The 17776-nt window shown below is 32.6% G+C and overlaps 2 protein-coding genes across 2 annotated transcripts; both read left to right on the top strand.

Moving 5' to 3' along the window:
• The first annotated feature begins 2157 nt into the window (after positions 1–2157).
• LOC111913003 (uncharacterized) lies at positions 2158–3609 on the top strand. Its single transcript, XM_023908722.1, has 3 exons — positions 2158–2690; positions 2970–3189; positions 3295–3609. Exons 1-3 carry the CDS (start codon positions 2158–2160, stop codon positions 3607–3609), a joined length of 1068 nt encoding a protein of 355 aa, XP_023764490.1.
• A 971-nt stretch (positions 3610–4580) lies between these two features.
• On the top strand, positions 4581–5960 carry LOC111913004 (uncharacterized). The gene is made up of 2 exons (XM_052768934.1): positions 4581–5750; positions 5826–5960. Exons 1-2 carry the CDS (start codon positions 4581–4583, stop codon positions 5958–5960), a joined length of 1305 nt encoding a protein of 434 aa, XP_052624894.1.
• The last annotated feature ends 11816 nt before the right edge of the window (positions 5961–17776 follow it).

Here is a 17776-nt window from a genome sequence, read left to right as displayed (position 1 = left end):
TATTTGATATGTAAATTCTTATATTGAAATTATGATATTGAAAAGAGACGCGTTCTTGATTTATGTATAATATGATGTGGTATTTTGGAATAATCTGATTAGTTATTTTATTTTCTGAAAATGTGATGTACCAAATTTCTGAAATTATCATTTCAATTTAATTTTTGAAATTATGAAATGTTAATTCCGAATTTATAATACCATTTTATGTTTTTTTTAGGTTGTGAGTTTGTGGTTATGGATAGCTAACTTCAGTTTGCATCATTCTTTGGTTTTACTATATCTTTTTGACATTCAATCTCTTTTTTGTTAAGTATATATATATATATATATATATATATATATATATATATATATATATATATATATATATATATATATATATATATATATGTGTCTGTGTGTGTGTGCGCTTTCGAGTAAACAACTATTGGGTGCACAAAATAGGAATAAAAAAAAGAGAGAACATCTTACTAATAAGTTACAAGGGTCTTTAAATAGGAATTTTGTTAGAAGTGAGGAACTTGATAATGATTGCCAATATTTGTTTAATGAGTTCCAAATTTTGCAGGAAATGTTATCCGATGAAGCATACAAATGTGAACTTCCTTGGATAATTATTCAAATTTAGGAGTTTTCAAATGAAATGGACATGTATCCCAATATATTGGTAGCATATAATATTTTTTTGTTCATACCAGTCATAGTTGGTTCCGCAAAAAGAAGTTTTTTTCGAACATAAATTTATTAAAATTATATCTTTGAAGGACTATCACCCAAGAAAGATTAAACGGATTAGCAATTATGAGTATGGAAAATCAATTTATGCTAAGTCTTGATTATCATAAAATAAGATATCGTTTTGCTTCAAAAAAAAATGCATAGAGACATTGTTTTAGATAAGTGTTTGTATGTTTTTGTTTGTATAACCTTGATTTAGTTTGTGTATAAAATTTATTTCACATTTTCTATGTAATTTTTTTTATATAAGGGCATTAATATAGTATCTTGCCCCAGGCAATGAAAATCAATGGACCGACCCTGCGAATGTGCTTTGACTACAAAGAGTTAAACAAGGTGACTATAAAGAATCGACATCCGTTACCGAGAATTGATGATCTATTCGATCAACTTCAAGGGGCAAGTTACTTCACAAAGATCGATTTGCGGTCTGGATATCACCAACTAAAAGTCAGGGAAGAAGATGTGTCAAAGACATCCTTTCGAACTAGGTATGGTCATTACGAGTTTCTAGTATTGCCATTTGGTTTGACCAATGCACTAGCTGCGTTCATGGATCTGATGAATCAGATGTGCAAGCCATACCTAGAAAAGTTTGTAATTGTATTTATCGATGACACCTTGATATACTCTAAAAGTAAGGTAGGCCATGAGCAACATCTGCGGCTAACACTTAGTTTATTGAGGAAAGAAAAATTATTTGCCAAATTTTCGAAGTGCGAGTTTTGGCTTCAGGAAGTCCAGTTTTTGGGCCATGTTGTAAACAAACATGGTATCAAGGTGGACCCAGCAAAGATTGAGGCGATTGAAAAATGGGAACCACCAAGAACCCCATCAGAAGTTCGAAGTTTTCTTGGGTTGGCAGGATACTATCGAAGGTTTATACAAGACTTCTCGCATATAGTTGCACCGTTAACTACCCTGACAAGGAAAAATGTGAAGTTCGAATGGAAGCCAGAGCAAGATAATGCCTTTAATGTCTTAAAGGAAAAGCTTAGCAGTGCACCAGTATTATCTTTACCAGAAGGCAATGATGGCTTTGTTTTTTATAGTGATGCATCCAAGTTAGGCTTGGGGTGTGTTTTGATGTAAAATGGTAAGGTGATTGCTTATGCCTCACGACAGTTAAAGGTTCACGAGTGTAAATACCTAAAGCATGATATGGAGTTGGTTGCAGTAGTGTTCGCTTTAAAGATTTGGAGACATTATTTGTATGGGACAAGGTGTCAGATCTTTACTGATCATAAGAGTTTGTAATACTTGTTTGATCAGAAAGATTTGAACATGAGACAACAACGGTGGATGGTGCTATTCAAAGATTATGATTGTGAGATATTGTACCATCCAGGGAAGGCAAATGTGGTAGCTGATGCATTAAGTCGTAAGGAAAGAAGAGAACCACCTAAGATTCGAATGATGAAGATGAACGTAACCACCGGCTTACTAGATGATTTGAGAAAGATTCAGGAAGAGGCATCAAAGGAAGAGAAGTGGAAAAGTGAAGGAGTGGTGGGAGTAATACAATCAATGGAAAAGGATAGTCGTGGCTTGAAGTGTTTTCAAGGAAGGGTTTGGTTACCACGAGTGGGTGAAGTGCGTAACCTACTTCTCAAGGAAGCGCACCTGTCGAAGTACTCAATCCATCTGAGAACAAACAAGATGTATCAAGACCTACAAAAATCTTACTGGTGGCCAGGGATGAAAAAGGATATAGCCTATTTTGTTGAAAGGTGTTTGACGTGCTTGAATGTGAAGGCTAAGCACCAAAGGCCTTATGGACAGTTACAGTCGATGTTGATTCCAGTGCGGAAATGTGATCACATCACGATGGACTTCGTGACTATGTTACCGAGGACACCGAAAGGCTATGATGCGATTTGGGTAGTTATGGATAGATTAACTAAATCGGCGCACTTCCTTCCAATTAAGGAGACATACTCGTTGGAAAGGTTAGCTAAATTGTACGTTGACGAGATAGTGAAACTGCATGGAGTTCCAATGTCTATTATTTCGGATCGGGATAGTCGTTTTACGTCGACATTTTGGGGTAGCTTCCAACAAGAAATGGGTACTCGAGTAAAATTGAGCACGACATACCATCCGCAAACAGATGGGCAAAGTGAACGGACAATACAGACCTTGGAAGATATGTTACGGTCTTGTTTTATTAATTTTGGAGGGTCTTAGGAAACTCATTTGCCGTTACTTGAGTTTGCCTACAACAATAGCTATCATGCAAGTATAACAGTCACACCATATGAGGCTCTATATGGTAGGAAGTGTAGAACCCCATTATGCTGGAATGAGGTGGGGGATAAACAATTGGCAAGACCTGAACTTGTTCAAAAAACTACCGATAAAATCCAGGCAATTAGGGATAACATTAAGGTTGCTCAGGATCGACAGAAAAGTTATGCAGATAAGCGGAGAAAGCCAATAGTGTTCCAGGTTGGTGATAAAGTTATGCTAAAAGTGTCCCCATGGAAGGGTGTTGTGCATTTTGGCAAGTGAGGGAAGTTAAGTCCTCGCTACGTTGGACCCTTTATAATTAAGGAACGAGTTGGAGAGGTGGCCTATCGATTGGAGCTACCAAGGGAAATGCAGGGCATTCATAGCACGTTCCATGTCTCTAATCTAAAGAAGTGTCTAGTGGACGCCGCCATGGAAGTGCCACTTCAAGAAATTAAGGTTGATGAGAAGCTACGATATACAGAAGAACCCGTTGCGATTATAGATCGAAAGGTCAGAAAGTTAAGGAATGTGGAGATACCACTTGTGAAAGTTCAGTGGAAGTATCATAAAGGTTCAGATGCAACATGGGAGACCAAGCGAGACATAATGACTAAATACCCTCATTTATTTGCTTAATTCAAATTCCGAGGACTGAATTCCTTTAAGGGGGTAAGTTTGTGATAAATCAAATTTAAGATATAGAAATATATATGTAATTAGATTATATCATTATAATAAAATGATTAATTCAATGAATAATGAGGTAATTAGTGGAGAATTATGGAGATTAATGGCAAAAACCATCATCTTCATTAGGGCTGTAAATCCGAGCATATGAAAAGGGTTCCTCAGTTATGGACTTAGGCATTATATATAGCTCGAAAAATCGAGTGGAAACCCCACTGAAATTGCAAGAAACGACTGAGATTCGAAGGAGAAATCGGGTGTGAAAGTTGTTGAAGTTTTTTCGGAGTTTTCTTGAAATTAAGGTATGATTATTCGATTTAAGCTTGATATAGCTTCTGAGATAGATTTATATGCATGCCCAACGTATTTTGGTTCAACCACTTGTCTCAATTTCATCCAATTAGTTCCAAAATCGACAAGATTTATAAGAAACATTTTTTTCCAGTAGTTGTTTTACCCACTCTATTATGGAGCAAAATTTCAATAATTGTTTATGGATTATTGATAGACAAAGGTGGAGATAAACAATGGTGATTTTTATTAAATTATTTGATATCATTTTGAGAAAAATCAAGGGAAAACTGCAATAAAGTCCCTATGTATTGCCCATATAATCGATTTAACCCTTATATATATATATATATATATATATATATATATATATATATATATATATATATATATTTGCAATTTAGTCCTAAATACATCTAAACGTAATCAAAACGGGATATTTAATAGGTTAGCCGGTATCCCACCGGTATTTTGCGCATGTGGCACCTTACGTGTACAAGTGAGTTTTACCCTTCCATTTCCACTACATTCGACGTCTGGTAAATCGATTAAGAGAAAAAGTTAGGGTTTTTACAGAGTGATACACGAAGGAAGTAAGGTTTTACTGAGAGAAACGAAGGTAAAACCCAATGGCTGTCGAATCAGAAGAAGTTCGCCATGAGTCATCTAAAGAATACGACTCTGAAGAATACGAAGATGATGAGGAGGTGCTCGATACTAAGCACATAGATGTGGAAATGGAAGAAGATGATTTCAAGACACAGGGTAAAGAGAGATGCAAGGATGCTTTCCTTAACTTCAGTTCTGATTATGAAGATAATGAAGCCGATGAAGACAATGACTTAGTTGATGAAGATGAAGAAGGGTTTGGTTCAGAAGAGGAAATCGATGACACAGCAGGGGCTAATGATCTTGATTTGGGAGATGCGGTTGGTGCAGGCTTCCCCATTCACGACCCATCAGTTAAGTGGAATAAGATGAAGCCCCTTCTTGGTGAAAGGTATGAATCACCACATCAGTTGCAACAATGTCTCACTAATTTTGCTATTAAGTCAGGGTATAACATTAAATTTGCGAAGTGTGACACTGTGAGATTAACTGCCAAATGTGGTTCTAAGATGAAGTCTCAACCCTGCCCATTCAGAGTTCATGCTTCCTGGATGACTCAAGAAAGGTCTTTTCAGATTAAAACCTTAGTCGGTGAGCACAAATGTGTTAGAAATTTCAATATTTCAAATTTACTGAGTCCCAGATGGCTAGCAAGACACTTTTTGAAGGAGTTGATAATGAAACCTAACTTGAAGTGTAAGGAGATGCAATCAATATTTAGGACCAAATTTCATTGTGGTGTGTCTTGGTCTAAGGCTTACAGAACAAGGTGTAGAGCAATGACCATTATAGATGGTACACTTACAGAACATTATGCTAGGGTGTGGGACTATTGCCATGAGTTACTAAGGTCAAATCCTGGTAGCACTGTCCAAGTTGGTGTCACTGTAAATCCAGATCAAACAACATACTTTCACAGGATGTATTTGTGTTTTAAAGCAATCAAGGAAGGTTGGAAAATAGGGTGTCGTAGGGTAATTGGTCTAGATGGATCTTTCTTGAAAGGGACATGTAAAGGAGAATTACTCACAACAATAGGGAGGGATGCAAACAACCAAGTTTATCCAATTGCTTGGGCAGTTGTTGACATTGAAAACAAAGCTAATTGGAAATGGTTTCTGGAACTGCTCACGGAGGATCTTAATCTGCTAGATGGAGGAGGGTTTACTGTAATTTCTGATCAACATAAGGTTTGTAATTTCTTTGCATATTTATGATTTTTCCTTAACATCATCTTATATGTTTATGTATTCATTAAATTGTAGGGATTTCTTGAAGCAACCAAAGAAGTCCTACCAAATGTGGAACATAGACAGTGTGCAAGACACATATATGCTAACTTTAGGAAGACCTATTCTGGAGTGGAGTTCAAGAATATGTTCTGGGCAGCTTCCTTATGAACTGTAGAGAGTGAATTTCTGAGGAAAATGGATGATATAAAAGAGGTTAATCCAAATGCTTATGAACATTTGATCGCAAGAGATCCTCACACATGGTGCAGGGCATTTTTTAGGACTGATGTAGCATGTGAGGCAGTTGAAAATGGCATTGCAGAGTGCTTCAACGCCATCATATTGGATGCTAGAAAGAAACCCCTTCTAGCAATGTTTGAAGAAATTAGGTTGTACATGATGGATAGGTTCTACCATATGTTACAAAAGGCAGAAAAGTGGGAATCAGTGGTTTGTCCAACTGCTATCAAAAAAATGAACAAGTTTGGAGAGGATTTGAGGTTTGTCTTAGCATTTTTATTGTTCCTTGTTATCATTATTCTAATTTCATTGTTATGATTTCATTTAGTAATGCCATTGTAGGAATTGGAATGTGAATCCAAGTGGACCATCTATTTTTGAAGCCAGGAATGGATTAGAAGGGTACGTGGTTAACTTACAAAGCAGAGTGTGCAGCTGTAGGCTTTAGGATATCTCAGGAATTCCATGTGTACATGCACAGTGTGCAATATTATTCACTGGACAAGATCCTGTTCATTTCATAAGTGAGTGGTTTAATGTGGACAGGTTCAAGGCCATATATGCAAACAATATACTACCTGTGAATGGTAGAAATTTATGGCCTAGAACATCATACATAAAGCCTCTACCCCCTTTAGCTAGAAGAATGCCAGGGAGACCAACTCTGAAAAGAAAGAGGCATGCCACTGAATCTCAAGACAAATACTCCCAAAATAAGATGAAGGTTACTGGAATAGGAAGGACAGTCCAATGCAAAAATTGTCTTCAAAGGGGTCATAACAAGGCATCCTGTAAGAATCCCAAGGTCACACCAGAACCCAAACCCAAGAAAAAAAAATGGGTAGACCAATATTGGATCCTGATATTAGTCATTGGACTAGAGGTGGTGTAAGAGGTGGTGTTATAGGTAGTAGAGGTGGTGCAAGGGGTAGTAGAGGTGGTAGAGGGGGTAACAGAGGTGGTGCAGTGGGTAACACAGGTGATGTAGTGGATAACAGAGGTGGTAGGGGTAGTAAGAGAGGTGGTAGGGGTAGTAAAAGAGGTGGTAGGGGCAGTAAGACATCTGTTGGAATTGAAGGTGGTGGAGTGGCTGAAGTTGAAGATGGTGGAGTTGAAAATGAGGATGACACTATTCCTGAAAAATATTTAGTCCATTTATGGAAGGCAATGCAAGATTTGAAACTATCAGGGTATTCAACTGAAGAAATTAAAAAGTCACTTAGTCTGACAGATTCACATATGAAACAACTCAATGATTACAATGACACTATTGAACAAGTTCTTCCTATGTCTATGGTAAACCCTCTATATTACCTTAATGTTTACATTCATTTATGTTATTAATTGCTTGATGTTTTATAGGAAGAGGAGTATCCACCTCAGACTGAGACACAAGATGGGGCTGAAGAAATTATCCCTGAGACACAACCAGAAAGTGAGGAAGAAGAAGAAGGCATTAATGACACCCATGAATTACCAGTACACCTTAGGATTGTGAAAAGAAGAAGGCCCTTTGAGAGGATTGTTAAAACCAAGCTGAAGAAGATGGGATGTGTTGGGACTTCTTCAAATTCCACATTGGAGTTGGATTAGGGTGTTAGGGTGTTAAGGGTAGTAAGGGTATTTTGGTACATCTTTTGTGAATGCTACTTTTGTGCATCTTTTGTGAATGCTACTTTTGTATATCTTTTGTGAATGCCCTTAAGTTACTGATAACCATATTTTGTACATCTTTTGTAAACACATTGAAACATTGTGAATGCCCTTAACATGGTTGGTAATGACATATTGGAGTTTGTTGTTTAATTATTTTAACCACATTGAAACATTGTGAATGCCCTTAATATGGTTATATTTGTCAAGTGTACACCATTTATGCAAACCAAGAAGGGCACCAGCAACACCTCTGTAGTAAGATCTTGTTATTGATCTAAATGATTCTTGACCAGCCTAACAAATAGATAAAGAAAAAAGAAGAGATTTTTTAAGATTTCTTTTATAATAAATGTAACAAGGGAATAAGGTATAGAAGAAAAGAAGGAGACAAACTATGTCCCAGATTTGGAGCTTTATTGGTTTGTTGTCAATGGTGATCATTTTAGTCCCAAATTCAACACCAATTGTTAAATCATGGTTATATTTGTCTAGTGTACACCATTTATGCAAACCATAATAACATATTGCCATTTCATTAAACAAAACATTACATGATCCACAAGAACATTTATCTATTACATCATGATAACAAACCAAAAGATTATATCATCCCTACCATACCATAATACCCTACAACTTACACTAAACTAAGCATACATCATCCCTAAAATGAAACAAACGAAACAAACCATCATCCACTTGCAGAATCCAAATTCATTACTAGGCACATGTGTATTGTCACACATTGCAATTTGATTATCAGGTTCAAGAGCATTCGCAGGGGCAATAGGGACATCAACATTCACAGGGGCAATAGGGCCATCAACAAGTATTTCACCTTCATTAACAGGGTTATTAAAAGGAATAGCTACACCCCCATTAGCAACAGCTCCTAACTCATACATTCTTTTTTTTATACCACTTATTCAATAGTGGTGGGTCAATCCAACGAAAATACCCATAGTCCTTCTCTTCATCCTACATAACATAGCAAGATGCATGTTTTTAACATAGAAAAATGGGAAATTTAGAGGATTAGAAGAATTTGAGTGAGATTTGAAGATTCTATACCATGTAATTTGGGCAACCAAAAAACCTCCGACCTGGATTCTTTCGAGTCCATGATGTCCACATTCCAACCCTATCTCCACAATAGCACGTTCTGATGTTGGTGCTTGACGAACTCGACATCGATTTCCTGTTGCCAATTTTCCCTAATCGTTCGCTCCTTTGACTGGAGAATGAAGAAGACGAGCTCGATTCAATGATTTAGCCCTCTTAAATGGCACGTAGGATGTTATTTAACATGATGACTTCCACGTAAGCTGCCACGGCTAACCTATTAAATATCCCGTTTTGATTACGTTTACAGGTATTTAGGACTAAATTGCAAAAATATATATATATATATATATATATATATATATATATATATATATATATATATATATATATATATATATATATATATATAAGGGCTAAATCGATTATACGGGCAATACATAGGGACTTTATTGTAGTTTTCCTAAAAATCAAACTTCAGTATATTTAAAAAAAATGACAGAAAATAAAATGTTTTTCGGGCGGAGAAGACGCACTAACGGGTCTTGGTACAATCCATTTAGTAAAAGTCAAATGTACCTTTATTTAGTCAAATGGGGAAACTGAGTGAATGGTTGAATGCCACTTATCATATCTTTATGGACGTTTTATTATTCCAATTATTCAAGAAATACATTTTTAACCCTTAACTTTCAGTTTTATTAAATTTTGACTATCAACAAAGAAATCACGAATTTTAGATATGTCCATGAGTTATATAAGTTTGTTGATTAAATTGAAGTTATGGAAATGAATGCATATCATTTTATCCTATGTACTTTTATATGGTATAGCTAAAAATATATATTTGAAAGTTACTAAATGGTGCCATAAAAACATTCTAGTTTTGTTTGGGGTCATTTTCTCATTCATATTAAAGTATTATTTCAAAAGAAAAGTATTGCAAAATATATTACAAAAAAAAATTATAACTTTTATTTGGTTGGATGAGACATATGGACGGTTGAATAAAAAATGATCGCATAGGATGTTTTTCTAGGATTGAAGCCTTAGAAAATATGTTGGTTAAATGTAGGGTGCGTGTAGCATGACGAACTTGGTTAAGACCTACGCCAACAATGTGAGTTTCGTGTGAATTTTATGGTTTCTTGCATGAAAAGTTGATTCTAAATTATTTGCAATTATATGTTATGGTTGTTATTGCTATGAATATTTGTGTGAAATTTTGTGAACTATTTCGTATAAAAGGGTGAAAATGGTGGGTGACATATATAAAGGGAACATATGTATTTACACGGTTTTATTATTAGTCGTCGTACAGGGTGTTAGTACGCGGCGGAGAACTTATTCTCTGTTTATCTAGCCGTAAGCATATTTGTTGTGACAGCGGAGGGACTTGTTCCTTGGAAATGACAGTAGTTCCCTAATGTGTCATAAAGGGTGGAAAGAAATGAAAAGAATTATACTGATAAATTGTTGCATTATTTTTATTTTATTGACGTCAATATGCATGAAAACCACGAACTCACTAGGCCCTAGGCTTACCCATTAGAATCTTTAAATGCACGCAACCCAGGAAATAACATAGCAAGTGGCAGCAGGAATGGAAAGGATAAAGTTCAGACTTGAAGAAGACGACAAGTTTTGAGGAAGACGTAGCGCGCCAAGTGTTTACTTAAATTTCTATTTGCTTCCGCTATTATTATTAATAATTACATTAGTATTTGAATCTTGAATTTTGGAATTTTTGAGACTATGTTAAGTTATATTGGTATTTGAATTTTGGGGTGTTACAGTAAATTACACGAATGGTCCCTATGGTTTGGGGTGATTTGCACCCTTGGTCCCTAACTTATTTTTTTTTTTTTTAACTCGGAAGGTCTCTACTATTTGTTTATGTTACGTGTTTTGTCCCTACTGTTTGTTTTTGTTACCCGTTTGGTCTCTGTCTTACCTAAAAAGACTATTATTTAAATAGGGAAAAGTTGTGGGTTAGGTAAAGTAAGGTGAATGGATGGGGTTAGAGGTGTGTTTATTTAAATAAATTAGAAAATCAAGGGAAACTAGTCTTTTTAGGTAAGACAGGGACCAAGTGTGTAACAAAAACAAATAGTAGGGACTTTCCGAGTTAAAAAAAAGTCAAGGACCAAACACACAAATTACTCTAAGCCATAGGGACCATTCATGTAATTTACTCTATTTTGAATTATATGATAATATATACATCTACTAAAACTGCATAATCTCAATCTTTTGAATAACCTCTACCTGCGGGTTACTCATGAATAAAATAAAATATAATATATAGTTTAATGTTATTTATAGTTGTAGTTATTATTAATTAATTTTTTAAAATTTATTTGTTTAACGTTTTAGTTTCTATCATTGTAATTATTTAAAACATCAAACAATTTTTTTTTTTGATTTTAAAGGTAACAATATAATCATTTATATAGAGTTATTTTTAACTATAGTTATTGTAAGTTATTTTACGCTAATTATTTGAAAACTTTTAATGATTATAAAAATATCTTTAAGAAATATTTTAGTTAAATTGATATTACAATTTAGTTTTTGCATTTAGCACTACAATTTACCACTTTTAACTATTCACAAAATATTCATTGGGTTATTTAAGTGGAATTGAAATTTATAGTAAAGTTGACCCTGTAATGTTATATTTAAATTAACAATTTAAGAATTTTGTCCAAACTGTTCAAAAGTTGTAGCTTTAAATTGATAATGATTTACATACAACACCATATTAAATCTAATAAATTAAGTATAATATGTTAAAAGTTAAAGACATAACTTTATAAGTTGAAGTAAAAATATTATTTTAATATTGAAATTTAGTTTATTTATGATTACACTTTAAGTTTGATACTTATTTAACCTTATTAACCAACTTATAATCATTATTAGAAAGACACTACAATTGTCACAACTAGCATTTTTAGCTAGGAAATTCTATTCTCATATAAACATCATCCATTGTAAAAGCCTATACTCTAAGTGAATACAATACTCTATTCTCATTCAAATACATGTCATATGTTCAAATAAGGGTTGCAAACCCTAGAAAGCCCGATTCAAGTCTAATGTGTTCTAGAATTATCTTATTGGGCCTAATGGACCAATAAACCTTCAACTTGAATATCTTGGGCCTAGAAACCCTAATTGGGTTCTAAATGGACCCACACTCATAAAACTCAATCTTTTGGGCCATATGGGCTTAAAATGGTTAATTTTACCTTTAGTGGACCTAAAATGGACTAGTTATCTCTAACGGGTCTTGATGGGCCATAAAGGATTTAATTAGCCCTAATGGGCCCTAAACTAATTTCTTTTACCATTTTGGGCCGTGAGCCTCCTTGAGAGCCAATGGGCCGAAAAATAATTTTTGGGCTCCATAAATATTCAAACAAGGCCAAGGATTTGAGCCCAAAGCTATTTCACCTTCATTCATTGAGCCCATTCTCGGCCCAATGTGTTAATATCTATACAAAAAAAGAGAAAAGAAATGGGATTTTCTAATACTTGACACCTCATTAATATATGTTGTATATCCATGCAAAAATCCCCCATATATCTAGGTTCAAGATGTTAAACTTTCATGTAATAACCATTTAAGCAATCCTTCCTAACCCCCATCTTAAACTCTCGGCCAGAACACATCACACACACTCACAAAAATCAATTTCCAATTTACTCTCCAAACACTCTCAAGTCCTCCTATTCTCCCTCAAAATATTCAAGATCATCTTCAAGGAAGGAGTCATCCTCAAGAATCCTTCTTCAAAACTCACAAACTAGGTAAGATCTTTATGAAACTCAAAGTGTTTGTTTCATGTTTATTCTTAAGATCACTCCATGCACCCACCATTTTCGTGTGTATGACTCTAGAACTCCATCAAATTTCGAGTGATCTTCAAAAACTACACCAAGCTAGGTCCAACAACTCCTTCTTCTCATTCTACCACTTGGAATCTTCAAGGTGAGTTCATACCCCTTGTTTTCTGTTTTTATATGATTTTTGGGGGAGAATACAAGTTGATTTGTGTAGATCTATGTGTATATGCATGACTATGTGTGTTTTCCATGAATTATTTGGTGATTATGTGTTGATTTCTTCACTAATCTAAAAATATGTTAAGAAACTTGAAGTTTATCACTAGGATCTTCATATGAATCTTGAGAAAAGTATGTTTTATCACAAGTATTACATGTAAACATATAGATCTGGGATTTGTATACTTGATATAGCAAAAATAAGTGTTGTGTTCAAAGATCTATAAGCTAAACTCACAAAACAGCCCTTGACAGAAAACTTTTGGTCCAATCTCGGACTGTTTTGACCATCCAAATGGAAGTATTTTTCAAAACTGTTTTACATGGATAAAGTTCAGATTAATACCTTTAAAATTACTACTCTCACGTTTTCATACGATTTTTCTACAATTTTTGGCGAATTTTACAAAACTGCCTATCATATTTGAAATAATTTCGGGCCAACCTGTGAAGATGAGTAATTTCACACTATTTTGAAGCCATCAAAAATTATGAGAAAAAATGTGAGAAAACTAGACAAAATTTCCAAACTTCCAAAATTTACGGATCCAGATTTCGACTTACGATGAATTTTCTATAAATTTTCTAAAAACTAGTTCGGAAAAAGCCAAAAACCAGAAAAATATGTATTTTCACAAAACCAAGCCAAAAATGATATTTTTGACAAAAATGGGTTTAAAATGCTATTTTTATCACAAAGTAGTCATCAACACAAGTTTTTAACAAAATTGGAGATTAAAGTGTTATTCTTACAAAATTGGGCCTTAATTGTAAATTTTTGGCTTATTGGGCCAAGAATGTCATTTTTACAAAAAGTGGGCTTTAGATATCAATTATGTAAATAATCAAGCTAAAATAAACAAAACAATAACAAACGGGTTAAAAACGACATTCATATCCTTATTGGGCCTGGAAATAATATACATGTTTAGTGGGCCTTAGTGTCATTTTACCTGTATATTGGGCTCGAGATAGGTATTCATATCCTTATTGGGCCTGGAAATAATATACTTGTTTAGTTGGCCTGAGTGTCCTTTTACATGTATATTGGGCTCGAGATAGGTATTCATCTCCTTATTGGGCCTGGAAATAATATACTTGTTTAGTGGGCCTTAGTGTCCTTTTACATGTATATTGGGCTTAGGATAGACATTCACATTCCTTTTGAGCCTGGAAATAATAGACACGTATAGTGGGCCTTAGTGGTCCACTTACATGTTTATTGGGCCTAAGAATGGGTTTTATATGCGTTGTTCTTTTTATGCTATTTTAGTGGATACTATTTGCATGCTATTTGGGCCTATAAATACCTTACATGTGAAATGGGCCTTAGTTGTCCTTTCACATATATTTTTGGGCCCATGTTATATAATCTCATTCCCTTTAGGTCTTGAAATGATTTACATGTTTAGTGATGCCTTAGTGGTTCACTTACATGGATCATTGGTCCTAGAATGAGTTTATACATTTTTCTTCGCGTAAATTCGATTAAGGATCTAGCGAGTTTTTATCGGTTGGCACCTGTTAAGTGTACGATTGTAGCCTGTAGTTATAACCAGAGTCTCTTGGAGGGAGAGCGGGGATTTGTGTATAGATCTATACGGGGATGACACCCCACACCTGAGCTGTTCGCTACAGTTAGACTAACTCAGTCTAGGGTGACAAAAACCTTATTCTATTTTCTGTCGGCGTCCAACGACGCTAAGACAGGCGAAATTGTCATTATTTAGTATCGTTATGACGGCTCGCTTAGAGGAATTAACGTTATGAATTTTACGGAAGACCATTCACCATTCACCATTCACCATTCACCATTCTCTTGGATTACTCGGAAACATTCTCTTACTAGTACTCAACCTCGGGGGTTGGTACGTCAACTTTCTCTTGTACAGACAACATCGGGTTGTCTGGGAACATTCTCGTTACATGCTCTTACATTCTCTCTACATTCTCTTTACCTTTTTAGTCAAATAAACAATAACATACATGCATTAATACAAGATCTAACACAAACACACTAAACAGTTTTCAGAAAATATCGGATTTTCTGGTGGTTTTCAAAGTTATACAAATCATTTTCACAAACATGCTTATGAACTCACCAACATTTTTATGTTGACCATTTTCAAAATAACTTATATTCTCAGGATACCGTTGAGACAGGATGAACGAAACGAACTAATGGATATTGTGTTATATTTTGTCTCATCATACTCATACTATTTTGACATGTAATATTCAAATACAATACTCGATGTAAACAATGAATGTTGTAATATTACATGTGTGATGATGATGATGTTATGTTTAAATTATATTCACTGTAATGATATTTCAAGATGAAGTCACGCACAAGCCCCCGGACGTTTCCGCCGTCTGGTTCGGGGGTGTGACAACAATTTATCACTTTTAACTGTTTATGAAATATTATTTAGGTTGTTTAAGTTGAACTAAAATTTATATTTAAGTTTATCATGTAGGTTATATTTAAATTAACAATTTAAGTATTTTATACAAATTGTTCAAAAGTTGTAGCTTTAAAATGATAATGGTTTACATATAACAACCTATTAGACGTAATAAAATAAGTATAATATGTTAAAAGTTAAAAACATAACTTTATAAGTAGAATAAAATATATTCTTTTAATATTGAAATTTAGTTTATATATGATTACACTTTAGGTGTTATATTTATTTAACCTTATTAACAAACTTATAACCATTATTAGAATGAAATTGAAAAGTCATGAGAGTTTCAAATGAATGTGGTAAAAGAAAAAAATGAATGAGAGTTTCAAATGAATGTGGTGAAAGGAAAAATGCTAGCTTTATAATGATATTAGGCGAATGCTAGCGTGTTGCGCAGAAGCATCTATATACCTGAAATCTTTACAAATATATGTTTTTTTAAATATAACAAAAATGTTGTTACATTTGATATATTAATTCGTATACTAAGTTGATGTAGTGTATTGACTATTTTGAATTATATGTGAATATATATATATATATATATATATATATATATATATATATATATATATATATATATATATATATATATATATACATCTATTAAAACTGCATAATCTCAATATTTTAAATGACCTCTACCCGTGGGAGACTCATGAATAAAATTAAATATAATAAATAGTTTAATGCTATTTATAGTTGTTGTTATTATTAATTATTTTTTTAAAATTTATTTGCATAACGTTTTAATTTCTATCATTGTAATTATTTAAAACATCAAACATTTTTTTTATTTTAAAGGTAACAATATAATCATTTATATAGAGTTATTTTCAACTATTTTTATTGTAAGTTATTTTAATATACTTATTTGAAAGCTTTTAACTATTATAAAAATATTTTTAGAAAATATTTTAGTTAAATTGATATTACAATTTAGTTTTTGTATTTAGCACTATAATTTCTCACTTTTAACTATTCACAAAATATTCTTTGGATTTTTTAAATGGAACTGAAATTTATATTAAAGTTGACCCTGTTATGTTATATTTAAATTAACAATTTATGTATTTTGTCCAAACTGTTTAAAAATTGTAGCTTTAAACTGATCATGGTTTACATACAACAACATATTAAATCTAATAAATTATGTATAATATGTTAAAAGTTAAAGACATAATTTTATAAGTAGAAGTAAAAATAGTATTTTAATATTAAAATTTAGTTTATTTATGATTACACTTTAGGTTTGATACTCATTTAACATTATTAACCAACTTATAATCATTATTAGAAAGACAATACAATTTATCACTTTTAACTATTTACAAAATATTCTTTACGTTGTTTAAGTTAAACTAAAATTTATACTTAAGTTGATCCTGTAAGGTTATAGTTAAATAAGTAATTTAAGTATTTTATACAAATTGTTTAAAAGTTGTAGCTTCAAAATGGTAATGGTTTACATACAACAACATATTAGACCTAATAAATTAAGTGTAATATGTTAAAAGTTAAAAACATAACTTTATAAATATAAGAAAATATATTCTTTTAGTATTGAAATTTAGTTTATATATGATTACACTTTAATTTTTATATTTATTTAACCATATTAACCAACTTATAATCATTATTAGAAAGAAATTGAAAAGTCATGGAAGTTTCAAATGAATGTGGTGAAAGGAAAAAAAGAATAGGAGTTTCAAATGAATGTGGTGCAAGGAAAAATGCTAGCTTTATAAGTATACTAGGCGAATTCCCGCGCGTTGCGCAGAAACACCTATATCGTTGAAGTCTTTACAAATATATGTTTTTTTTAATATAATAATAATGTTGTTGTTAAATTTAATATAATATTTTTGATACTAAATTAATATAATATATTGACTATTTTGAATTATATGATAACATATACATCTATTATAACTTCTTAATCTCAATCGTTTGAATAACTTTTACCCGCGAGTTACGCATGAATAAAATTAAACATAATATACAGTTAAATGTTATTTATAGTTGTTGTTATTGTTAATTACTTTTTTTAATTTAATTTGCTTAATGTTTTAATTTCTATAATTATAGTTATTTAAAACATCAAACATTGTTTTTTGATTTTAAAGGTAACAATATAATCATATAATCATTTTTATACAGTTATTTTTAACTATTGTTATTGTAAGTTATTTTAAGCTACTTATTTGGAAAATTTTAACGATTATAAAAATACATTTAGTAAATATTTTAGTTCAATTGAGATTACAATTTAGTTTTTGTATTTATCACTATAATTTATCACTTTTACGTATTTACAAAATATTATTTGCTTTTTTAAGTGGAAGTGAAATTTATATTTAAGTTGACATTGTAATGCGTAGAAACACCTATATAGTTAAAGTCTTTACAAATATATGTTTTTTTTTTTAATATAACAATAACGTTGTTGTTAAATTTGATATAATAATTCATATACTAAATTGA

This window comes from Lactuca sativa, chromosome 2 (assembly GCF_002870075.4).
Source record: "Lactuca sativa cultivar Salinas chromosome 2, Lsat_Salinas_v11, whole genome shotgun sequence".
NCBI classification, from domain to species: Eukaryota; Viridiplantae; Streptophyta; class Magnoliopsida; order Asterales; family Asteraceae; genus Lactuca; species Lactuca sativa.
The sequence above is the reverse complement of the archived record's forward strand: the minus strand, read 5'-3'. Positions and strand labels throughout refer to the sequence as shown.